The sequence below is a fragment of the Hyperoodon ampullatus genome (genome assembly GCF_949752795.1).
Source record: "Hyperoodon ampullatus genome assembly, chromosome: 6".
NCBI lineage: Eukaryota > Metazoa > Chordata > Mammalia > Artiodactyla > Ziphiidae > Hyperoodon > Hyperoodon ampullatus.
In genome coordinates, this window is record NC_136919.1 from 114728216 (window position 1) to 114755155 (window position 26940).

Sequence of the window (26940 nt, forward strand, 5' to 3'; positions counted from 1 at the left end):
ATCACACCTGGCCACATTACTTAAGATTTGAGCTAGAATGAAGTAATCCTCTGAAAAATTTTCTGGAGGAGGCACTAACAGCCAAGGCAGAAAGATTTGATTCATGATTGTATTCTTGATTGTATTTTACATACATGGCATAAGGAGACCTGAATAAGCGTTTGTTGAATAAGTGAGCAAATGAGTAAGTAAACACATAGACGAATGAGTGTAAGTGGAATACATTTCCTATAAACCTGCATAGATGTATAGTCAACACATTCTCAGCCAAGGTCCCTGATGTTGAAACTTACATTCTACAGGTGGTCACTATTCTTTCTAGGATTCAGTCTTCAGATCCCATGCTTCCTTAGAGGCCAAAATCATCTTGCTGTTGGTCCATGCCTTAAAACAGAATATCTGGCATCACAATGCCTCCCCTATTGGGAACAATGTCAGGCCGTAGCTAGGTCCACAGGGCTTTCAGAGGCCTGGGATTACTGTATGTTATCACAATAGTTGGGCTACAGGGTTTCCTTTGTGTATTCACAGGCATCATGTTGACTTTACAGTTCTGTTTCCATCTCAGAACCATACAGGACTCTAACCCTCCCAATCCACCCACTAGACCTTACCCATGGTGTTTCCTGGAGGAAATTTTTATTTATATGTCCCTGTGCCCAGTTAATCTTACTCAGTGGGCTCCAAATCATTTCCTTGTAGTGGAAGCTCTCCTAATCAAGGTGCCTATTTCCTCTCCCAACCCATAGCTCAGAACCTAGATAGAATACAAATAAGACACACTTCTTATTAGCAGGCATTGTTCTCCACCATGAGCTTCTACTTGAGAAGTACAATTATAACATTACCCAGTGCACCCTCTTTCGTATAGTCTCTGGTTTTCTTCTTTGCTGTTTTCTTTCATCCATACCCTCTATGATAGTATTGGCTAAAACTCCCATTACCCAATTATCTTTTCTGAAACAACCTCCAAATAATATTTTATCTGAAAATCTACTAAAATCCATTGCTGACAGAAAACAGATATCTGGAAGGCTCTTCTGTATGGACGGTCATATCTGGTATCCTCCTAATATTTTCATTTTATCTGGCCTTTCTTAAGCCTGAACAAGAAGTGGTGACAACAATTCTCCATGACGTTTGTTTTCAACCCTCAGGCTTTTTTCCAGCTCCTGTTATTCATGAAAGTGAACTGAATTATAGCAGCTTCCCCTCATCTACACCCACAGTGTAGGATATTTATAGTCTGAGATTTTTGACACCAGAGACACACTTCAATAACTGAAAATTTAAAGGAAATTTTAGCTGAAATAACTGACCTTGGAGATGGCAAATCCCTGCACAATATTCTGACCAGACGGCTCTAACTTTTTTTTTTTTTTTTTATGCGGTACGCGGGCCTGTCACTGTTGTGGCCTCTCCTGTTGCAGAGCACGGGCTCCGGACGCGCAGGCTCAGCGGCCATGGCTCACGGACCCAGCCGCTCCGCGGCATGTGGGATCTTCCTGGACCGGGGCACGAACCTGTGTCCCCTGCATCGGCAGGAAGACTCTCAACCACTGCACCACCAGGGAAGCCCCCCCTTTTTTTATCAACAATTTTATTTTATTTTTAAAAATTTTTATTGGAGTATAGTTGCTTTATAATATTGTGTTAGTTTATACTGTGCAGCAAAATGAATCAGCTATATGTATACATATATCCCCTCTTATCTGGATTTCCTTCTTATTTGGCTCTAACTTTCTATTGTCCCTGGATGAGCTCAGGGCCTTTTCTCTCCTTCAGGAGAGGGAGGAGACAAGAAGGCTTGACCTTAGATGCAACACAGTAGCGGAAACATCACTGAGTCCATAATAACTGTTGCTCTATCGCGTTTGCTCTGCCATATTGGATCTCTTTAATAACAACAAGGTCCTGCTACTTCCCAGTGAATTGGTAGATATTACGTGTCACCATGGCTAATAACCCTGTTTTATAGGACAAAGTCAGAATTCAGTACCTGATAACATCTTCTTTAAAATTCTTCTGTATAGACCTATCTCCTCCTGTATATATAAATCTAAACTTAAACTAGTTCTCCTTTTCCACACAGTTTACTAGAAGGGACATTTTCTTCTCTTTCTGAACACCCGAGACTCTGTTTTCTTCCTGATGACTTCTTCCTGCCTTAGGGTACAGATTCATGTTATTTTGCCCATATTCTGCCCTCCATGTAGCAGTGAGAAGACCTCTAGACCAAATCCTCAGTTGAGAGGCTTGCAGGTCTTTGGGTCTGTGTGCATAGTAGTACTTCTTCTCAAATAAGTTCCCCACCCTGTGTCACCTGGCTAATTCATATCTCAGCTGACATGTTCCTTCCTCAGGAAAGTCTTTCCCTGCCCTTAAGACGTTAGACATCCTACCCTGCTTCTAGATTCATACCCCTTATCATATAACTAACTTTTATTGTCTGTCTTTCCACAATATTATAAGCTTTCTGACAGTCAGTACCAATGTTTCCTGCTCAGAGGCCAGTTTCCAGAACTTAACAGTGCCTGGCATATAACCCACACTCACATCCTCTTTGTAGAATGTGAGGCTGCCTGGATGGATAGATGGGTTTGTATAAAGGTCTCAGATAATTTGTCTCTTCAGCTGGCAGTTGTTTGACTTGTTAACAGAGGCAGAAGCAGACATCTGGAATCATAGAGACCACTGTTAAAGGCAGGCATCGCTTTCTAATGATGAGACGGATGGACCTAGCCAAATGAATCTGTGTGTGTATGTTTTTAATCACCAGTAAGTGTTTGTGCATTTTTGCAGGAACAATTTGAAACTGAATTGAAGTATGAAATGACAGTTAATGGAAAAATCGCGGTGCTTTATTTGAAGAAAAACAAGTAAGAGTCTTTACTTATGATACTGTCCTCACCAACAGCCAGTTAGCATGTGGCAACTGTGATAACTGAGTCTGTTACTACTTATGACGCCCACAAACCTTGGCTCATCAGCTTTTACTCTCAACTGACCCAAGGGCTTCCGCGAGTATTTGTTCGTACTGAAGTAGTAGAGACACCGAGTAAGGTAACAGTTTACTAGCGTTCTGCTAGGTGAAGTCATAAAACACAATGAATGAGGTGCGAGCAGACGTATATTTTATCAACTTCTATGAAATAGCACATAGATTTTTTTTTTACAACTTTATTGGAGTATAATTGCTTTACAATGGTGTATTAGCTTCTGCTTTATAACAAAGTGAGTCAGTTATACATATACATCTGTTCCCATATCCCTTCCCTCTTGCGTCTCCCTCCCTCCCACCCTCCCTATCCCACCCCTCCAGACAGTCACAAAGCACCGAGCTGATCAGCACATAGATTTTTAAGTCTCCCCCATGCATCACTGCGTTTTGTTATTTTAACACTGAAAGATTAGATATTAAAAAAATTGGCAATTATTTTCATCAGAAAAACAAGACATACATAAACTCTAGGGCCAAAAAACAAGTCAGTGGTAAAAACTGAATCAGGGTCCCCTGATTGCAACGCCAGTGCTGTTTCTACCCAGCCAACCACTAACCCTCCATTTTCTCATACATTACATTTTCCTGTGTTCCTTCATTCTCTTCATTCAGTTCATTGAAATACAACATTCTTTTTCAAATTACCTCGGCTCTCACCCAGATCTTGATCATCCTATATCTAGGCAATATCCAAAGTAGTTTTTTCCTAATTCTATGCTTTCAAGCTTTTTTAATCCCTCAATTGTTCAATATAGGGCAACGAGATTTTTTTTTTCCCCTCAAATAGACTATCACCTTTTGCAAAAAGTCACAACTGTCGAGAGTTTAGAAACAGTGTGGCACAATGGAAATAGTACAGGCTTTGAATTCAGGCAAATCTGGATAGGATTCTTTGCCACTTGAACTGTTTAATCTCCTCTGAAAAATAAGGAGAGTAATATTTATCTGGTAGGATTGTTGAAATGATTAAATGATATGTGTAATAGGTCTATCCCAGCGGCCAGGATAGAAATGGTACAGAATACATATTAGTTACTTCCTTTTCTCCTCGCCCTGCCTCTTTTAAAAATATATTCAGACTCCTATTTGCTGGTGGATCATTGAAAGCACTCTAAGAAGCTCAGTGAGAATGCTGAAAGAGCCCCAACTACCCAGTGCAAGTCAATTTTCAATACACTTACCACTGCTGCAACTGTTAACAGTTACTGGTAACTGACACGGACTGGGTGGGAAAGGCAGTCATCCTTAGCTGCGGGGAAGAACATTGCTGTTTTCAGTCATTTTTATCAACTTCGCCCTACTTGGTTCTATTTCTTCCTCAAATCTCTCCTCAGACAAACATGCAGAGTCTGATGAGGAAACAGACATTGTTCCACAGTACTCAGGCATGTCCCTGCCCTCCCCACTCTCTCCAGTTTAAGCATCCCTTTCACGCTTGGATTTCCCCTGAGGGGCTAAGAGGTAAAACTTTTCTCCACACCCAGGGAAAGCTCTTGCTTTGATCACTGGACTTTGCAATTAGCACGAGTAAACATGACATTCTCCCCCCACCCCCAGGGGTCTCCTTGCACCAGGCTACACGGAAACATATTATAATTCCACTGGAAAGGCGGTCACCACGAGCCCACAGATCATGGTAAGACAGAGTATCCTAAATTCATTGCTAATTGGCGTGTGACCCCCACACTCAGAGGCAGCATCATTGCCAATTAGTGAAAGTGAAATGGTGTTATAGCAACGATGTTTTTTTCCCAATAGTAATTTCTTTTCTTTAATTTTTATTTTATATTGGAGCATAGTTGATTTACAATATTGTGTCAGTTTCAGGTGTACAGCAAAGTGATTCAGTTATACATGTATATATATCTGTTCTTTTCCAGATTCTTTTCCCATATAGCTTATTATGGAATACTGAGTAGAGTTCCCTGTGCTGTACACAGTAGGTCCTTGCTGATGGATTATCTATTTTATATGTAGTGGTGTATATAAGATGTGGTACCTATATACTATGGAATATTACTCAGTCATAAAAAAGAATGAAAAAAATCCCTTTTGCAGCAACATGGATGGACCTAGAGATTATCATACTAAATGAAGTAAGTCAGACAGAGAAAGACAAATACCATATGATATCACTTACATGTGGAATCTAAAAAAAAAAATGAACTTATTTACAAAACAGAAACAGTAGTAATTTCTTAATAGATCCTCTTAACATTTTTACAGTCTGACAAGAACAAATGTATTCCTTGACCACCATGGTAACCCTTTAAGGACTCCTTATAGGAGAGTGAGCAGAAAGAGCTTCTTATTTTCATTTGAAAAGTAAAGAATTAAATGTATCTGGTGTTCTTATTCAGTGCCAATCACCTCTCAGGATCATGGAGTCTCTCAAACTCAAGACTATTTCCTCAATGGCAGAATTGCAGAATTCTATGTTTTCCCTAAATAATTTCCACTCTGGACTCTTATTCAGAGAAGAAGACGGATGAAGTGGTATGAGGAGTGCTTTATCCTTGCCGTCTATTCTGAGGAAGTTTTTCAAGCATTTTCCTCCATAGCAATGCACAGAGGTTTATGTGGGCCAATACCTCACCTGTTCCAAAGTAGAAAGGTGAATTTGACTGAAGTACGTCCATGTGAAAAAGTGCTAAGACTGAGCATTTTGCTTCGAGTGGATACAGGGATGTTAAACTAATCTAGTTAGTCTGGTGGCACTCTCTGGATAAATCAAGAAATAACAACACAAACTGAATAATCCATTCATTGGAAAGAGCTCATCAGTGTTAGGAAAATTTAATGAGCAATTAGCCAAGGGAAAGAATGAATGTCTGGCATTCTGGGGGCTCAGGTTTTAAACTTATACCTGTGAGTTGGTTTTTTCCCAGACTGTATTCATCCCTGTTATCCTTCTTCTGCAACAACAAAATTTACAACAGTGTTTAGTTAATGCCCCCTAAGCATTTGGGATCATTAGCTAAATAGTAAAGATTTTAACCACAAAAGGCTGCTTTAAAAAAATTTTTTTTAGGGAGATTTCCCTGGTGGTCCAGTGGTAAAGAATCCACCTTCCAATGCAGGGGATGAGGATTTGATCCCTGGTTGGGGGACTAAGATCCCACATGCCGTGTGTCAACTAAGCCTGCATGCCACAGCTACTGAGCTCGCGTGCCTAAACTAGAGAGCCCACACACCACAACTAGAGAGAAGCCAGCACGCAGCAACGAAAGATGCCTCAACGATGATCCTGCGTGCTGCAACTAAGACCCGATGCACCCCCCAAAAAAAAGAAAGAAAATAAATTAAAAAAAAATTTTTGTTGTTGTTCAGCCTAAAATGATTTGAGGACATTATAGATCTTGTTTCAACATTTCAAATTCAAATTTAGTAGTGGGTCTAAAGTACATGCACACTTTTCCTTTGTCAAACCCCTTTTCCCTTTTGTCTAGGATGACTGTTATTACCAAGGACACATCATAAATGAAAATGTTTCTGATGCTAGTATCAGCACATGTAGGGGTCTAAGGTAAGGCTTCATAATGGTTTGTATGTACCTGTGATGATGGGTGTGTGTGTGTGTTAATTACCTAAAGAATCTCAAATATAATAAATTATACTATAGTTGAGTATGAATTCTAAGGACTCAAAAATTTTGAAATTTGAAGGAAACATGGCTTTTCTTGGTAGTAGTTTGTAAATTACACCTCTGAATTGCTTGCAGAGTTGTTTTTGTTTGTTTGCTTGTTTTCAAAATACAGGTTTTTGAGTCCCAGTTTTAGAGTCAGAATCTTTAGGGAATGGGAGCACCTCTCTTCACTCTAAACTCTCTCTAGTGTGTCCAATCCATGCCTATGACATCCATTTCTTTCGGGATGTTAATGACTTGTCATGTATTTGTCTACAGTAAGATATCTCTTCTGATGCCCAGACTTCATTATCTCACTTCCTCTTCCATATCTCCATATCTCTCCATATCTGGATATCTTAAGGAAATCTCAATCTTAATATACTCCAAATCAAACTAATGATATTCTCCCTCATGTGGTGTTTTTCCAGTGTTTCCCATCTCAATAAAAGATATAGTCAACCAACCACCTAATACAGAAACCTAGGTTCCTTGATGACTTCTTGCCTTTCAAATATGCATTTTCAATCCATTTAACAAGCCCTATTGATTATATGTTCTAAATAGTCCCTGGGATTATTCACTACATTCTCTCTCTACTGCCACATCCTAGTCCAAACTGCCATGATCCTTTAGGCAGACTATTGCAATAAATCACCTAACTTATTTCCCCAATCCACTCTTCTGCTTCCATGTATGCTTAGTCCAGTCTCCCTGCTATGTATTCTCAGACTTTTTCTTCCTAGCAATTATCTGCCATAATTGCATGTATTACATATACATCATAAAATTGTATATATTTGTGGATCAAATGTGATTATTCGATCCACATCCATCTTCCTTATTTGGATATAAGCTCCATGAGATGAGAGACCACGACTCTTTTCCTTTTACCTTCTGCCCTTGCTCCAATGTCTAATGAATAATGGGTGCTCCCTAATTCATGGTTAAATGAATCTTAGCTCAGGGCTTTAGCAGAGAGAATCGAGAAGAAATTGATAATATTCATTGATTATGTGCCTTATGTATTATCTCCTTCAATCTTTACAACTATCCTATTAGGTAGTTATTATTATTCTCATGTTAGAGGTGGAGAACTAAGGCTATGTGAGCTTAAGTCATTTTCCCATTGGATCACGGATAATAAGTGATAGACCCAGAATTTTAACTCTCTCTATAAGACTTCAAATTCTCTTTTATTGTCGGTGTATCTTTAGAGCAGACCAGGCATGAGAATCGGAAGGACACTTGACTGAGAGTCAGGAATTTTCCATTCTAGCACCAGTTCTGACACAGGTTAGCTATATGACTGCAGTAGTTACTTCTCCCCAACTAGTCCAATTTCCTCATAGAGAAAATAAGTTTAGGTAATCTTGAAGAGTCTCTTCAGCTATAATGTTATACTATATTTTACTGCCATGAGCTTGGAATGCTTTGGCATTGGTCATTTTTTGAAGTCGGCAAGTCTTGAGTGCTCAGAACTGGAATATTTTTAGGAAGCTTAGATTCTTGTGTTTTTCAGGGGCTACTTCAGTCAGGGAGATCACAAGTACTTCATTGAACCTTTAAGCCCCACAAATCAGGATGAACAGGAACATGCACTCTTCAAGCACGATCCTGATGAACAGAAGACTAACAGCAACTGTGGGATGGATGACATGTTATGGGTACCTGAAATTCATCAGAAGGCAGTCCCATCGGCCACCAGTCTTGTTGTATGCCTTTTATTTTTTATTTGCAATGCTCTCATGTATCTCATCCTGGCTGCTCTGGGTTCCAGTCTTAGTAGCTCCAACTGACTGAAACTTTACAGTCATTGTTGAAACTAGTAGGTTACAGAGACATGAAAACCTTACTGTACATTGACGATTTATTTAATGAGTGTGTAAGGATCAACTATTATTAACAACATGTTGTGTGCAAGGGTTAAAAAGATGCATAGATAGAATGCTGGTCTCCTAGAAGCAGACAACTTTCACGATACTACACCATACAACAAAGGTGTAAAGTATTATTACTGCTTTGAGATAAAATACCCTGCTGTCTCCATGAATGAATCTATTCAATAAATCTTTCTGAAAGTATTGCCATAGGTGCTGGGGATATAGCAGTGAGCAAATTAAATATCAGATCTTCCCACAGGAACTTGGAATATTCTTTCATACCTGGAATTCAGCTTCTGGTCACAGAAGGAAAATGAATATTGCTTGAATATAGTTTGAAACTATAAAATATATACACAAAAACTTTGTCATTAGTACCTTCATTTTCTTTAGGATACACTTCACATCCAGTCATCTCTTCTATTGATACATGTTCTCAGAATGCATGAGCACTGGACAGAATAGGTTTGAATAAAATACAATCTCTGTTGGGTTTAATCTGCTACGGGTTTAAATTCTACCAGCGGTATGATATCTAAGAGTCCAGGAGAATCACTCTGAGCTATATGTTCCTATGAACGTTGATCTCCTGGTTTAGCTGGGTACAGGCCTCTCGTCTTTCTGTCTCAATTCCTTGGTAACTGTGTGCAAATAACCTCGCTCTCATGACATCTTACTGTTTGGTTTTGCTACTTCTTCTCAGTTCCTCTCACTGTTATCCCGCCTCTGATGGACCACTAAATATTAGAGGCCTCATGTAATTCAATACTGGGTCCCATTCTTTACTTTATCTACACATTCTTCCTAGGTAATCTCATCCGGTGCTATGTCTTATTTAAATAGGAACTCTGCACTAATTACCAACAAATGTATATCTCCAGCCTTTGCCTTTAGAGGCCAGACTGTTACAAGTAGCTACCTACTTCATGCATCTAACCCTTGTCTGAATTTCTCATCTGGCCTCGTATCAATTTCTACTGATTAAAGAGTTCAAGAACCCAGATCAGTAAAAAATCTACTGTGAAACATGTTTTTTGCTTTTGTTTCATTTTGTGGAGAGAAAGAAACTGAAAATAGGAAGGCTTGGAATGTGGGAAGGAGATCAAGCACTGTCTGAGAAGAAAAGGACAGGCTAGGTGCCGCGGTGGCTCTGGGCTTTGCACCATTGGTAAAGGAGGGTGTATTCACTGGGATAGGAATAAAAGGCAACCAAAACCAAACAAAACCCTAGGAGCATGCTGAAGTTAACATGCCTCTGTTTCACAGCAGGCTAGTGGAGAAAGTCCACCGTTCAAAAAATATGAAGACTTTGGTTTTATTTTTAGCACTCAGTCGTGTAATCCTTTACACTCTTTGGTAAAAATGAAGGGGCTAGACTAGAATATCACCAATGTCTCTTCTACCTCTGACATTCTGAGCCTTGTCTATAGATGATTCTGGATGGTTAGTTAGAGTCAAAATGGTAATATTGTCTTCCTTCATTCCCAGACCAACCAACTCTTACAAAATTACTCATTTAAAATTTAAGAATGATTCTTGCAGAGAAAGATGTTGTCTTAGTAATCTTCTTTTTTATGTTTATTATAGAAATCCAAAGACCAGAAGGCATGGGAACAAAATAAATACATAGAATATTTTTTGGTCCTGGATAATGGTGAGGTAATTATATCAGATAAATGTGTCTTTTAAAATGCTATACTACATAAATTTATTATGCAGGATATTAAATAATGGATAAGTTTTTAAAAATAATGAGCATGATCTATTCTTTTTTACAAATTGTTATGAACCTAGGAAATATGACATAATAATTAGATTGATATGATCTTACCTTTTAAGGAATGTACACCTAATATGATATGCATAAACTGATTTTTTTGCACTATAATGCTCCTTTCTCGTTGTCTTAAGAGCCCCAAACTTATTTTCCAATTAAATTCCTTTGTCACTTTGTCTTCTGTTAAGTAGTTAAATCATTGGTAAATTAAAGTTTATGCTCATCAGGGAGTGGTAAATAAAAAAAAAAACTAATGGATAGAATTTTCTGAAAAAGATGATTTTTTGGTAATATTCATTGTTAATCTTTTATAAGAATGCATTTTATATATTGATTATTCTAAACCTGAAGTCCACATGTGTGCTCTCAAAAGGAAAATTTTTGTGTTATGATAATATGAGTAAGTTAGTTCAGACCCTAAAATTTTGACCTCTCTTGTTATACTAAATTCACTTACTGCTCATATTTTTTGAAATAAGTAGACTATTCCTTGCACTAGTGCTCCTCAGCTTAGGAAACCATGGTATTTAACTGAAAATATGTCTGCAATAGCTCCTTAGAGCTTTACACTGAGCTAGTACTTCAGGGGACAAAACATCATCTCTTCTCCCAAACTGCTTTAATTTAGGTAGAGAAATAAGGAAGTGCTTTGTTTTTAATGTTTAAATGTTAACTTTTATAACTGATCATTAATTATAATAAGTAAAATAAAGTGAAATTGCTTTTTTTTACCTTCCATTTATATTCATTTCTATCAATGTCTATATTTTGTCTGTAGTTTAAAAAGTACAATCAAGATCAAGAGGAAATAAGAAAGCGGGTGTTTGAGATGGTCAATTACATCAACATGGTATGATATATTTTATTAAGTGTAATTTTAACAATTTGCTAGGCAGTGTCATTGGGTGTTTCTATGAATGCTCATGAAGCAGGGAAGAAAAGCCAATAGTCCTAAGACTAATACTGCTTACTGGCTCTTGAAGGGTGACCACAACTTTGGCAACTTAATTGAATATTAATATTACATGATAGAGAAGTATACATACTCACCACACTATTCTCAGGTCCATGAAGGTATAGGAGGTGGTTTTGTTTCATGGTTTTTGCTTTTCTAAAACCCAGTAAGAAAATGCTGACATACAAATCCCAATAGAAAACCAGTCTAAGGAAGAAAACGGAAAGCCAACCAACCAACCAACCAACCTAAAAACAAAATAAGCCAAGCTCTGGTACAGTAGCAGCTTTCAATACCTAATCTCATTTAATCCTTGAACAATGCTAACATATTATTAAACATAATTTATAGCTAAGAAATTAGTTTCTAAGATGCAAAATAACTTGCCTAAAATCACAAGGTTAGGAAATGGTAGAGAGAAGATTTCAACTTAGATTGGTTAGATTTCCAAGCCTATTTCCATTGTACAACTGTTGATTCGGTTCTTTAAACATGATTTTATTATCTAATTTCTAAAAACTTTTAAAAAATGATTTTTATATCCTTTCTATTTAAATCTTGTTAGTTCCCTATTAGTTGAACATATGGTTACCTACTTAGTTGAAATGGCTGAGTCACTTGTAGTCCTGCAAATCCTCTGAGGATAGAAATAAAACGAAGGTGGATACAATGACCAAGGTCATATCTCATCTTCTCACCACAAAGAGTATGCTGACTCCTCTTAAGGAGCCCCAAGAACTGGCCATATTTATTGAGCACCTACTTTGTGTCAGGTACTTTTCTAGATTACAGAAATAAAATGGGGGACAAAACTGACAAATATCCTTTTTTTCAAGGAGTTATTCTTCCCTTCAGGAAGTTAGCATCCTTGTTCAAGGAGGCAAACAAAGAAGTCAAATAAAGAGTATGTAAGATGGTGATAAGTGCTGTAAAGAAAAATAAAGCAGAGTTTTTAAAAAGAGAGAGAGAAAGGGAGAGAGAGAGAGAGGAGAAAGATTGAGATATCTTGGGTACTGTGTTAGACAGGGAAGTCATTTCTAATAGGGTAACATTTGAGTAGAGACTTGAAGGAAGGGAGAGAAGCCTGACCCTAGGCAGAGCAAAGGACCTGAGGGCAGAACCTAGATTGCCTTGTTTGAGGAATAAGGGGAAGGCCATTGTGGCTGGTTGTAATAAGCCAGGGCTAGGGTGGGAGATAACATCTAAAGGTAGCAGTGGCCAGAACCTGAAGGCCCTGTGGGTCTGCATAAGGACTTTGTTATTCTTTCTTTTTTATTGAAGTATAGTTGATTTACAATGTTATGTTAATTTCTGCTGTACAGCAAAGTGATTCAGTTATACACATATATATATACATTCTTTTTCATATTCTTTTCCATTATAGTTTATCACAGGATACTGAGTGTAGTTCCCTGTGCTATAAGTACGATCTTGTTGTTTATCCATATTATATACAATAGTTTTCATCTGCTAATCTCAAACTCCAAATCCTTCCCTCTCCCACCCACCTCTCCCTTGGCAACCACAAGTCTGTTCTCTATGTGTATGAGTCTGTTTCTGTTTCGTGGATAGGTTCATTTATGTCATATTTTAGATTCCACATATAAGTGATAACATATGGTATTTAGCACTTTGTTATTCTTAATGAATGAGGAAGACATTGGAAAGCCTGAGCTGAGGTGTGACATGTTCAGATCTGTGTTCTTAAAAGATTACGTTGGCCATGCTGTTGAAAATAAACTAAAGGAAAGCAAGGGCAGAAACAAGACCAGGTAGGGGAATCGTGTCATAATTCAGGGCAAGAGAAGATGGTGGCTTGAGAAAAGGCAGTGATGGGAGACCTACTGAGAAGATCTGATGTCTGGATAGAGTCAACTGGGTTTATGAGGTGGGTGGAAGATGAGAAGCATAAGAAAAAGAGTGGAGTAAGGTGACACCAAGGGTTTTGACCTAAGCAACTTCAAGGATGAGGAACAGTGGTGGGGGATATTGGAAATCTATCAGAGGAAAGGTTAGGATTTCCATTTTGGACACAGCAACTTTGAGATATCTCTTTGTATAAAAATTTCTAGGTGGAAATGCTGGAGATACAAGATTGAAGTTCAGGGCAAGAGATGGCAGGTCCAGGTCCATAGATATAAATTTATGTTTTTAGCCCATATAGATGGCATAAGACACAGGTTAGCAAACTGTAGCCTGTGGACCAACTCTGGCCTGTTGCCTTTTTATAAAATAAAGTTTTATTCAAACACAGTCATGCCCATTTGTTTACATTGTTTATGGTTGCTTTCCTACTACAATGCCCAAGGTGGTGAGTAATTGCAACGAAGACCCATGGCCTCAAAGCCTAAAATATTTTCTACCTGTACCTTTGCAGAAAATGTTTGTAAAATCACCAAGGGAATGGGTGTAGATAAGTAGGAAAATGACACAAAGATATATACTCGAAGTACTTCTCTAAGGAGGAGTAAGAGGGGAGGAGGTGAGAGTGGAGGTGAGACCAAGGATTAGGCAGTGAGATAGGAGGAAATCCAGGAGAAGTTGTTATTCTAGAAGCTACTTGAAACAAAAATCTATCAAAGGAAGACATGATCAATGATGTGAGATGCTTCTGAGGACCAGGGACTGGCCACTGGATTTAACAAAGTAGAAGTTATTGGTCTCCTGGATGAAGCAAGTTTCTGTGGAGTGTAAAAGCATGATTCCAGGGAGTCCAGGAGACAATGAAAGAAGTGGAATTAGAGACAGCAAATAAAGAAGTTTTGTTATAAATGGAAGCAGAGAAATGGGGCATAGTCATTGGAGGAAGAATCATAAAGAGAAATTCCGGTCCCGCCACGATGAGGCATCCTTTTTATGCTGATGAGAACCATTGCACGAAAGGCTAAACACTGACAATGCAAAAAAAGATGGAATAATTGTTGGAGGAATCTCTTTGATCTGAGGAGAGATGGCAGGTCCAGTGAATGCACGGAGAAGTTGGCCTTGGGCTCACAGTTCATTCATATAGTGAGGAAGGGGAAGCACAGGTTGTTTGAACAGGTGTTGACCAGTGGGTGGCCGGGGTGGGAGCTTGTGGAGATTCTCTTCTGGTTGCATCTGTATGCTCTTCAATGAATTTGGCAGCAGGGACATCTGCTCAAAGTGAGGCTTTCAAAGAAAGTGGCAGAATTTTTGAGAAAGAAGAGCAAGCATGAAAACATGTATAGAAGGTTGTGAGAGTGAACGGGTTTTGGAAATGCAGCAGGTTTGCTGGAGGGTGGTTCAGACCACTTGAGGTTAGTGGTCATGGCTTCTAGGTGAAAGCAGCCAACATCATTTGTTCTCCCCTGTCTGTGTTCGGGGCTTGATGGAGGAGAGACAGAAGGAAGAGTTTGTTTTAACCGGGATTGGAGAGGAATAAGGAAGTTGGAAAAAAATCAAAGGCAAGATTTTAATCTGATTAGATGTTTACTTTGCTTTTGGTGATAATTGCATTCCTCAACACTTTTCTTGTTTGTTTTGAAAAAATATCTCCTCAGGTTTCTCAGCAGAAAGTTGCCCCAGGAGAAAGCCTGTAACTGTGTAGTTTTTTTTCCCCAGCTTTATTGAGATATAATTGGCATATTACATTGGGCAAATTTAAGGTGTTCATTGTGTTGATCTGATATATATTGCAAAATGATTAGGTTCGCTCACCTAATAGGTTGGCTAACACCTCCATCACGTCACATGATTCCACCATTTCTTTTTTGTGATGAGAACATTAAAGATCTACTCTCTTAGCAATTTTGAAGCATAGAATACAGTATTATTAACTTTAATCACCATGTTGTACATTAGATCCCCAGAACTTACTCATCTTATAACTGGAAAGCTTGTACTCTTTGACCAACACTGTGCAGTTTTATAAACTATAGTAGTAATTTAAGTTTTCATCTTTAGAGTAAGTGTATTGTCTCATAAGCTTAACTAGTTATTTCTAAAGGTTACTCTATATGCATTGTAGATTATTTGGTTCAGTCCAGTTTCAAGTATTAGAGGTCCCTTACTTTATTGTAACTCACATACGCAGGACTTTTTCATGTAGCCTGTTCCTTTTCTGGAACTGAGTCAAGCTTGCTAATTCTGAAAAATTATGACTCTGAGGAAGTTACATAGCATTTGAGGAAATATATTTATAGTAAAGTCATAGTCATGACTACTAGCAGGAAATTATAATATTTTTTGAGGTTGCAAGCAGGAAAAGTTTGTTTCAATAGATCCTTTGTCCCAAAAAAGGGAGATTATAGACCTGAAATATCTAAGGGTGTCTGTCTTGCCTACAAATGGGGATGCTAGTGTCTGCCAAAAGAGATGGTAACTTCCATTTCACAAGTATGTTTGGAAAGAAGGTTTTTACAGTGCTGTTGTAAATAAGTGTCAAAATCTAAAGTACACTGAAAATATTAAAAGATAACACCATTATGAGTTGTTACTTTGCCATTTATTCTCTTTCAAACAGCTTTATAAAAAGCTCAATACTCATGTTGCCTTAATCGGGATGGAAATCTGGAATGACAAGGATAAGATAAAGATATCCCCCAATGCAAGCCTCACCTTGGAAAATTTTGCTAAATGGCGGGGGGATGTCCTCCTAAGAAGAAAGCGTCATGATGTTGCTCAGTTAATCACGTATGTATAGATTTTCCCCTTTGTATGTTCTGTGGTATTTGCCATAGACATTTTTCAAAGCCTTGGCAAAGCAAATGGTATCTCAGGTTACAGGTTTACACATAGAGCGTTAGAAGTTTAAAAAGTATTCCTTTGGATCTTATGTTGCATGTGCTCTTACTTTTGTTCCAACTATTTCTTTTTCTTTTTTTCTTTTTTTTTAAGAGAGAGGCTAGTAAGTGAGCAATGATTCATAATAAGCTTGTTTGTTTTGATTGTGTATAACAGAAAGGAAAGGCGGGTTTAGATAATGGCAAGAGGGATTTAGATTCAATGTTTTAATAGAATGGATTAGCTTTACGCACCAATCAGGACAACCTTCTAGGACTGAAGGAAAATTGAACGTGATATTCTAATCCCATACTTCTACCATCCTGACGAAATGACTAATTAGTGACTAATTTAAAAAATAGGGGAAATAAATCCAACAGCTATAAATGATACAAGACTGCTAAGCATATGCCTCAAGACAGTTCTGCTGGATGGTTTGCAGCTGGAATCAGAGTGCAACAAAGAGTGACTTAAAATTACTTGAGTTTCACTACCTAAGAAAACAGTGGGTGTCATGGGAAATAAGTGGACTAGGTCCTGTCAGAATTAATTAATATTCTGTGCTGGTTATCTATGACTGCATGATGCATCGGCCCGCAACTTCCAGACTTAAAATAAGTCTTTTTCATTTATATGTCTAGTGCCTTGCCTGGGGTGCTGGTTGATCATCTCTTTGCATATACAGCTTTTCATGTGGCTAACTTGGACTTGCTCCAATATGGCAGTCTCAGGTTTCTGGGTATCTTAACAAGGTGACTAGCTTTCCCCAGAAGCATTCTAAGAGGCCCAGGAGAAAACTTCAAGGCTTGTTATGACTCAGTCTTAGAAATCACTCATCACTTCTGGTGTATTCTGTTGGTCAAGAACAAGTCATAGACGTATCCAGTTTTAGGGAAGGTGCTACACAGGATATGAATACCACAAGGCTGGCTCATTGGGTTAACTAGCTGCCACAGTTCCTTAATTTGGAAAGATGAGTTCCAGACGCAGGGGCCCACCACAAGACATAGCTCATTTGGGGGAGTGGTTTGGTGATTTTCCAGGGTCTCGAAGGTAGTGAGTAGTAAGGGAATTCAACTCTTACCAGACTGGTCCCAGGACAAAGCTAAAATGGTAGTTGAATCCAGTATTGTGAAGTAATAGGGTAGAGAAATATAAATTATAGACAAGATGACAGATGTATAGATAAAAAATAGTAATCCAATATCAAGAGTAGATTTCCTGAATAGACCAGAATAAACAGGATAAAAGAACTAAAAAGATAAGGGTGGAAGGAAATAATTGTCCTTTCATGTGTAAATTGAAAGCCTTACCATTTACCTGACAAATGAACAAAATATACCTGTACCTGGGCATAACCAAGTATAAATCTTTAAAATATCATGTATGATACCAAATATCATTACAGAATAACAGATATTGAAATCTCCATAGGGGATGGGAAGTGGCAGGAAGTTCTCTCATTTCCTCGTTTTTCATGTGGCAAAATGTGTACTTGCCATTCTTTATGTTGATAAGTGGGAAAATATAGGTTCAACTTTTTATGTAAAGGCACCTACTAAGGGAATTTTAAAAATGATGCATACTGGCAAATTTCTAGATGCAAACCAGGGTCAGATTCTTTTTTTTTTTTAATTTATTTTTGTTGTGTTGGGTCTTCATTTCGGTGCGAGGGCTTTCTCTAGTTGCGGCAAGCGGGGTCCACTCTTCATCGCGGTGCGTGGGCCTCTCACTATCGCGGCCTCTCTTGTTGCAGAGCACAGGCTCCAGACGCGCAGGCTCAGTAGTTGTGGCTCACGGGCCTAGTTGCTCTGCCACATGTGGGATCCTCCCAGACCAGGGCTCGAACCCGTGTCCCCAGCATCAGCAGGCAGACTCCCAACCACTGCGCCACCAGGGAAGCCCCAGGGTCAGATTCTTAACAGACAATAATAACAGAATAATAATAACAATAAAAGCACCTGGAATTATTAAAAATTGAAAGAAAAAATGAAACAAAACCAAAATAGAAATTAAAATTACTAAAGACCAAATGTCTTATCTACGTAAATAAATGCCAGTGGTTCAAATGTCTCTCCAATAGGACAAATATTGCAAATGCATAAATGCTTCAGTAACACAAATACTTATAGAATGAGCCCAAACTTAAATCAAGCTACAGCTAAAACAGTGCTAAAATAAAAGTAAACATATATAAAAATACATGAGAATATAAATTAAAGCAAAACATGTTTGATCTTAATTTATATATTTATATAAATTTATACATACATATGTGTATATATAAAGCAAAACATTTGTTAGAAAAAAATCCCCCTTTATTTCCTGACAAGAGATGAATTCCACAATGAAAAATACAAGAATCATGAGTAAGAGATATAAAATATTAAAGTGATTACTCCCAGAAGCTTGGATTTAGGTGGTATGAAAACCATCAGATTTAAAAAAATGCCTTCTGCAAACTCGCTGAAGGAAATATTTGAGTGATGATTCGTGATGTGAGTTTCTCTGTTAATTAGTTAGGGTTCTGGATGAATTGTCTATAGAAAATATATACTTAGAGTCACAAGCTTTATCAATTTCTCTCTTTTTCGCAGGGCAAGTGAATTTTCTGGAACAACTGTGGGCCTTGCTTTCATGTCTACAATGTGCTCTCCATATCATTCTGTTGGCATTGTTCAGGTTTGTTTAAACTGTTGGTTCTACAGCTCAAGCCTGTCAAATGCTGTTCTGCTGCATCTATTGATAAGGTCATGTAGTTTTTCTCCTTTGGTTCTTTGGCATGGTAAAAAACAGTGACTGAATTTCTAATGTTGAAACAATCTTGCATATCCAGTGTAAACCCAACATGGTCATAATGTATTATTTGTATATATTGCTGGAGTCAACATGGTAACATATGTAGAGGATTTTTGCATCTATATTCATGAGGGACATTAGTCTGTAGTTATCTTATCCTGTAATGTGTTTTTCAGGTTTTGTTATTAGAACAAATATCAGAGTAAAGCTGGCCACATAAAATGATGTGCTCCCAACTCTTCGGTTTTCTGGAATATTTGAGTAAAATTACTATTATTCCTTCCTGAAATGTTTGGTGTAATTCACCAGTAAAACCATATGGGTCTGGCATTTTTTTGTGGAAAATTGTTAAACTACATTTTCCATTTCCTCAATAGATCTTGGACTTCTCAGGTTATTTATCTCTTCTTGAGTGAGCCTTGGTAGTTTGTGTCTTCAAGGAAAGTTGTCCATTTCATTTAAGTTGGCATATATTTGTCAATGATATTCCTTTACTATCCTTTTAATATCTGTAGGATTTGTAGTGATTTTCCCTCTATCATTCATGATATTAGTAATTTGTGGGGTTTTTTTCCCCATGATCAGTCTGGCCAAAGGTATATCAATTTCATTGATCTCAAGGAAACAGTTTTTGCTTTACTGAGGCTTTCCTAGTTTCAATTTCATTGATTTCCGCTCTTGTCTTGATTATTGATTTTTTCTGCATTCTCTGCATTTAATTTGTTACTTTTTCTAGTTACTTAAGGGAGAATTTTAGATTGTGAATTTGAGGGTTTTCTTCTTTTCACATATAATCATTTAATGCTATAAATTTCCCACTACGCACTACTTTAGCAGCATCCAAGTTTTTTGGATACATGTGTTTTCATTTTCATTAAGTTAAAAATACTTGCTAATCTTTTTAATAAATTTATTTATTTACTCGTTTATTTATTTATTTTTGGCTGTGTTGGGTCTCTGTTGCTGCACGCAGGCTTTCTATAGTTGCAGCGAGCAGGGGCTACTCTTCATTGTGGTGTGTGGGCTTCTCATTGCAGTGGCTTATCTCTGTTGCGGAGCACAGGTCCTAGGCGCACGGGCTTCAGTAGTTGTGACACGCAGGCTCAGTAGTTGTGGCACATGGGCTTAGTTGCTCCACAGCATGTGGGATCTTCCTAGACCAGGGATCGAACCCGTGTCCCCTGAATTGGCAGGCGGATTCTTAACCACTGCACCACCAGGCAAGTCCTCTTAATTTCTTTTTGACTCATGTATTATTTAGATGTGTATTGTAATAATTTTCATTATTGACTTTTTAGTTTAATTCTGTTATTCTGTCATGGTCTGTGTATTCATTTGTTAGGGCTGCCATAACAAAATACTGTCACCTGTGTGGTTTAAACAATAGAAATTTATTCTCTCACAGTTCTGGAGGCCGGAAATCCAAGATCAAGGTGTCAGTAGCTTTAGGTGACAAGGTATCTGAGGCCTGTCTCCTTGGCTTGATGATGACCACCTTTTTGCTGTGTCCTCACGTGGCCGTTTTTCTGTGCACACTCATCCCTGGTGTCTCTTCATCTTCTCATAAGGACATCAGTCTTATTGTATTCGGGCCCCACCCTTATGACCTCATCTAACAAAATTATCCCTTTGAAGATTCTATCTCCAAATAGAGTCACATTAGGAGTTAGGGCTTCAACATATGAATTAGCGGGCAGGACACAATTTAGTTCATAATAGTCTGGGAATATACTTTGTAGAATTTTGATGTTTTAAATTTTTTTGAGGTTTGTTCTTGGTCATTACCCCATATGAACTTCAAAAAGAATGTGTCCTGCTGCTGTTGGAGGGTTCTGTAATTGTCAATTATGTCAAGTTGACTTATAGTGTTGTTCAGTTCTGTTGAATCGTTTATGGAGAGAGTGTTTAAGTATCCAAGCAGAACTGTAGATGTGTCTGTTTCTTCTTTCAATTCTATAAGTTTCACTTCATGTATTTTGAAGCTCTATTGTAAAGTGAATACACAGTTGTCATGTCTTGTTGGAGAACTGATCCATTTATCATATTATGTCCCTCTGTTTCCCTGAAACATTCCTATTCTGAAGTCTACTTTGTCCAAATTCAGTATAATCACTCCAATACTTTGTGGCTATAGTGTACTTGATACAACCTCTTCCTTACTTTTATTTTTAACATATGTATTTCTTTACATTTAAAGAAGGTTTCTGCTAGACAGTATATACTTGGATTTTATTTTTTATCTAATCTGACAACCTCTGTCTTTTATTTGGTATGTTTAAATAATTTATATGTAATATCATTATTGATATTGTTGGATTAAAATCTTTCATTTTGCTAGATGTTTCCTATGCCATCTCTTCTATTTTTTTCTGCCTTTTTAGGATTGAGTATATAAAAAAAAATTTCATTTATCTCCATTATTAGCTTTTTATTGATTTGTTTCTTTTTAATGGTTACCCTGGGGGTTATTGTACATCTCTGCTTGTATGTTTTACCTTGAAATGATATTAACTGGTTCACATATAGTATAAGGACTTTACAAGGGAACACCTCTAATTACTCCCTTCCATCCTTTGTGCTATTTTTATCAAATGTTTAACTTCGCATATACTATAAATACAATATACGTTGTAACTAATTTTTCTTTACAAGTTATCTTGCTGTGCAATTTAAAATGAGAAAAAATTAGTTTTCCATTTATCTCGTCTTTACTGGTGCTTATTTTGGTTACATTCCCAACATTCTTCATTTCTTTGCGGAGAGAATATTTCTCTCTGGCATAATATATTTTTTCTTCCATAAGAATTTTTAAAAAATATTTCTTATAATACAAGTCTCCTGTCCATTAATTCTTTCCATTTTTTTAAGAAGATGACCATATCTCTCTTTCATTTTTGTATATATATTTCACTGGGTTTACAATTCTGGGTGGACAGTGTTTTTCTTTCAGCACTTTTAGTGATTTCACTGTCTGCTGGAGTTCCTAACGAGAAATCTGCTGTAAACTTTATCTTTGTTCCTCTCTAATGTGTGTGGGTTTTTTTTTTCTGATTTTAAGATTTTTCCTTTGTCCTTAATTTCTTCAACTTGATTATAATTATAATTATGTTATAACTAAGGGGTTTTTGTGGGGAGAGGTAATTTATCCTACTTAGTGTTCCTTTGCCCTGAGGCTTGGTATTTGTGATTAATTTTGGAAAATTTTAGGCCATTATGTCTTCAAATATTTCTTCTCTTCCATTCTCATCCTTCTTACTTTCTGGGATTTCAATTACATATAAGTAATTGAACATACATGTATGATCATTCTATATTACCCCACAAAACTTGTATCTCCATTGTTTGTTTCATTTTGTTTGGTTTTTCCTTTTTATCATTTTTTTCAATTCGTGTTACCATTTGGGTAATTTCTGTTGAAATATTAAATCCACTGATTCTTTCCTCAGCTATTCCGGATCTACTGTTAAGCCTATGGAAGGCATTATTCATCTCTGTTACTGTCTTTTTCAATTCTAGTGTTTCCACTTGATTCTCTCTTATGGTGTCCAATTCTCTGCTGAAATTTTTCATCCAGTCTTATATGATATTCATCTTTTCCACTGGAGCTTTTAACATATTAATCATAGTTATTTTAAAGTGCCTCTCCGATAGCACTAATAATCTGAGTCTGGTTCTGTTGATCGGCAAGGTATTGTTTTTTCTTGGTTTTTTTTTTTGGATGCCTTATTACTTTTAGTTGAAAGTTAGGCATCTCGTGAAAGGCGATAGTCTGAGGTAAATAAATTTTTTCTTCTTTTTGGCCACTTCTTTCCTTCTTCTAGGACTTCAGTGTGCGGATCTGAATCAATCTAGCAGGAGTTGAGCTGGGTTCGGGATTTTCTGGTTGCTATGGCCATCCTCAGTGCAACACAGATGTTAAATTCCTTTCACATCATTTTGTGTTTAGAATGAAGGATGGTTTGCCAGAGGTTTTCTCACTGTGTGTTCCACACTCATCCTTAGGGCTTTACTGCACCTCACAGGGAGTCTCTTTAAGCTGTTATCCATCTCCCATCAATAGGTTGTTGTTACTTGTTACTGGGTGATTGTTGGACTTTTGGTGGGAGGAGGGCATTTCCTTTTGTTCCCATTAAGCTCAGTCTTAGGCAAGTCCTGCATCTCTTAGTTTCTGGCATGGGTCCTTCTAGTGACCCTGACCCACTGCCAGACGGTGGAGACCTCTAGTGACGTCAACCCAGCAGGCATTCCTGCCCCCTCTGCCACTCCCCTCCAGTGGTAGAGGTTTTTTGGTTTGGGGGTTTTTTTTTCCCTTTTTCTTTTTCGCAGTTGCACTGAGACTTCACCAGTGCCTTAAGGGTGACAAGATTTGTTGCCCTTCTCTCAGAAGTTCAAGACCTTAGTTAGGGCTAGGACTAGAGTAAGCCAAGTGAGGCACTTAGCTCACCCTGGTGCTGGTCATGTTTGCTCCACTACAGGGATAAGGGAGAAGGATCGTGAAGGGGTTTCATGCCTTTGCTACTGCTGTTCTGCTCCCCCAGGTCAATACCATGATGGAGGATTTCCCAGAACTCTCACTTAGTGACGTCATGTGGGGAAAAATCTGTGAATAGGTGGGAATTTCTCTTATGTCTGAATTCCTCACATTTTGCATATTCTCTTACTATTCCACAATCAACATTTATCGTTTTTGGGGTTTTTTTTTTTTTTTTTTTTGGTGTTTCCACCACACTTTTTTTTTTTAATAGATCTTTATTGGAGTATAACTGCTTCACAATACTCCACTAGCCTCGGTCACACAACAAAGTGAATCAGCCACATGCACACATACGTCCCCGTATCCCCTCCCTCTTGAGCCTCCCTCCCACCCTCCCTATCCCACCCCTCTAGGTCATCGCAAAGCACCGAGCTGATCTCCCTGTGCTATGCGGCTGCTTCCCACTAGGTGACAATTTTACATTTGGTAGTGGCTATATGTCGATTCTACTCGCACTTCGCATCAGTTTTTAATGTTTTGTATGAGTTATTACTGGCATCTGGTAGTGTCTGCCCCAGGTAAACAGAAGTTCATATCCATCTCTCCCACTAGGTGCCAGCCTGTCTTTCCTTAGATTTCAGCTTTGTTGCCTTGTGGCCTCAGCTCTAAGATTGGTTCTAGAAAATTGTGAATCTGACTACAATAAGTTTGGGTGTGATGCTCTGTCCAGCTTTCTATTCCCATCTGGTGATGGGAAACAGGGGTCAGGGAATTCTCATCTGACTTGGTCTAATTTCAATTTTCATCAGGCCCTGGGTCTCAGCAGTTAGGCTTTCTCAGTGATCCTGCATCCTTTCAATGGCAGCAAAACTCTGCTTTCTGCCTTTTGCAGATCATTCCTGGAAGAGAGTTTCCTGGCCCTCCTGCAATGGCAGAAAACCTCAATTGATATCGATATAGGATCCCAGGCTCAGGATTTTTGTCTGCCCCTCTCTCTTAGGAGTAGAGGTTTTTGTAGTTTTGTGGTGTGTGTGTGTGTGTGTGTTAAACTCACGCCCTGTCTGTAACAGGTCGTCAGTTCTGCTATAGGTTGTTGCTACTTCTCCCATCAGTGAATATGTATATATCTCTCCAATATATCTTATGAGTCTGGGTTTATGATAGGCTTCCTATCATAAACAGAGGGAGTAAAATATGTATTTTAAAACTTGAAAGTGCCTACCATAAAATTGGAAGAGAAACTAGCCTACTTAAAGCAATATTTAATAATATATGATAGTAACATCCATAAGATGTTATGGAAAAAACCTGAACAAACTTTTTGGCCAACCCAATAGACGAATCCAGAGGAGAGGATTGTTGATGAAGAGTAATGTGGTCAGGAAAAGTTGCATTAAGATGAACCTCAGGGCTTCCCTGGTGGTGCAGTGGTTGAGAGTCCGCCTGCCAATGCAGGTGACACGGGTTCGTGCCCCGGTCTGGGAAGATCCCACATGCCGCGGAGGGGCTGGGCCCGTGAGCCATGGCCGCTGAGCCTGCGTGTCCGGAGCCTGTGCTCTGCAATGGGAGAGGCCACAACAGTGAGAGGCCCGTGTACCGCAAAAAAAAAAAAAAAAAAAGAAAAAAGATGAACCTCAAAGCATGGATTGGATTTAAGGGGAAGAGAGGATGGTGGTAATTCCAGTAGAAAAAAACTTGTAAGTTATGAAAATAATTATTTAAAGGAAGGTACCCTAAATTTGAAGGAACCTCAAATAAGGCAATCTGCAAAGTATCTATTTAAACACATTTCTTTTTTTCTTAAACTGTTTGGTTTGTTTTTGTCCCCACTGATGACACTCCATCTTAATAGACAGTAAGGTTACCAGGTTCACCTCAACAGGATGAAACAATATTGTGAGTTGTAGGTATTAACTTCCTGTCTCACAGTAAGTGTTCCTTGTTTGCCAGCCTTGTACTGTGCCTGAGGGACTTCTCTATTTTGTTCTTTGAAATGAAGTACATAAGGGAATCAGTTTTCTGCGGGTGGGTGTTATTGGCATCAGTTTTTTAAAATTCTAACTTCTTATTATTGTTGAAAAAAAGGTTGTCATTGTCTGTCATGGCAGGAAATAACAAAAATTTTCATTATAGGGACCCATTGACAAGAACAGAGAGTAGGCTGTATGCCTTGTGATGGGGATTCAGTACCAAAAGGGTGTGTGTGTTGGGGGGAGAGACAGCAAGAGATACAGAGACAGAAAGACAAAAGGGCAGAGAAAGTCAGGGGGAGAGGCAGGAGAGAGGGGAAGAGATGGGTAAGGTGAGGAGACTGAAGCTAAAATCAGACTCTCTGCTCCACTTGACTGCAGTGAAAATACTTAATTATGTCCTGAGTGATAATTCAGTTTGCAAACCAGAGGATCTGTCTCCCTATTCTCATCCTCAGGACTACAGTCACAACATGCTCAGCGTTGCAGGGACCATGGCCCATGAAATGGGCCATAACTTCGGAATGTTTCATGACACCTATGCTTGCAAGTGCGCTTCTACAGTATGTGTGATGGACAGAGCACTAAGGTGAGCCTTTCTGGGAGGATGCTATTTATCTGTGTTTTGGATTCACTCTGGGCTGTCATCTTCAGTGACATGTTCAAACTTGCAAATTATTAAATAGCAGTATCAGGACAAAATCATGGATGTGTACCTCTACCAAACTACCTTGTACCTCATCTATGTGTAATGTTTTTCATTAACTGAGACATAGTTTAAGCATACTGTCTCTTTGCTGTTGGGGTGATGTGTCACTTTATCCTCATCTTAGCTAGACAAGATCTGGGTTCATAAAATCATTAGCATGTATCACATTTTCAGTGAATTCAGATTGGGTGGTGGTAATGGAGAAGTTTTAGAAGAAAAATGTAATTAAAGAAGAATGAAATTAGAACACTTCCTAACACCATACACAAAAGTAAACTCAAAATGGATTAAAGACCTAAAGGTAAGGAGGCTGGATACTATAAAACTCTTAGAGGAAAACATAGGCAGAACACTTTAACATAAACCACAGCAAGATCTTTTCCAGTCCACCTCCTAGAGTAATGAAAATAAAAACAAAAATAAACAAATGGGACCTAATGAAACTTAAAAGCTATTGCATAGCAAAGGAAGCCATAAACAAGATGAAACGACAACCCTCAGAATGGGAGAAAATATTTGCAAACAAAGCAACCGACAAGGGATTAATCTCCAAAATTATACAAACAGCTCATGCAGCTCAAAATCAAAAAAACCAATCAAAAAATGAGAAGATCTAAATAGACATTTTTCCAAAGAAGACATACAGATGACTAAAAAGCACATGAAAAGATGCTCAACATCATTAATTATTAGAGAAATGCAAATCAAAACTACAATGAGGTATCAACTCACATGGGTCAGAATGGCCATGATCAAAAAATCTACAAACAATAAATGCTGGAGAGGGTGTGGAGAAAAGGGAACCCACCTACCCTGTTGGTGGGAATGTAAATTGGTGCAGCCACAATAGAGAACAGTATGGAGGTTCCTTAAAAAACTAAAAATAGAGTTACCATATAATTCCACTCCTGGGCATATATCCAGAGAAAACCATAATTCGAAAAGATACATGCAACCCCAATGTTTATTGCAGCATTATTTACAATAGCCAGGACATGGAAGCA

The 26940-nt window shown here is 38.1% G+C and overlaps 1 protein-coding gene across 1 annotated transcript in view; it reads left to right on the forward strand.

Moving 5' to 3' along the window:
- ADAM28 (ADAM metallopeptidase domain 28) overlaps positions 1-26940 on the forward strand; it is a gene marked incomplete at both ends in the record, with an annotated part of 79431 nt that overhangs the window by 8853 nt on the left and 43638 nt on the right. Inside the window, 9 exons of the mRNA XM_079706753.1 lie at positions 2803-2879; positions 4559-4637; positions 6451-6527; positions 8149-8341; positions 10097-10168; positions 11065-11136; positions 15725-15894; positions 18582-18666; positions 25686-25816. Coding sequence (XP_079562879.1) covers positions 2803-2879; positions 4559-4637; positions 6451-6527; positions 8149-8341; positions 10097-10168; positions 11065-11136; positions 15725-15894; positions 18582-18666; positions 25686-25816 — 956 coding nt within the window. The remainder of the gene's footprint in view (positions 1-2802; positions 2880-4558; positions 4638-6450; positions 6528-8148; positions 8342-10096; positions 10169-11064; positions 11137-15724; positions 15895-18581; positions 18667-25685; positions 25817-26940) is intronic.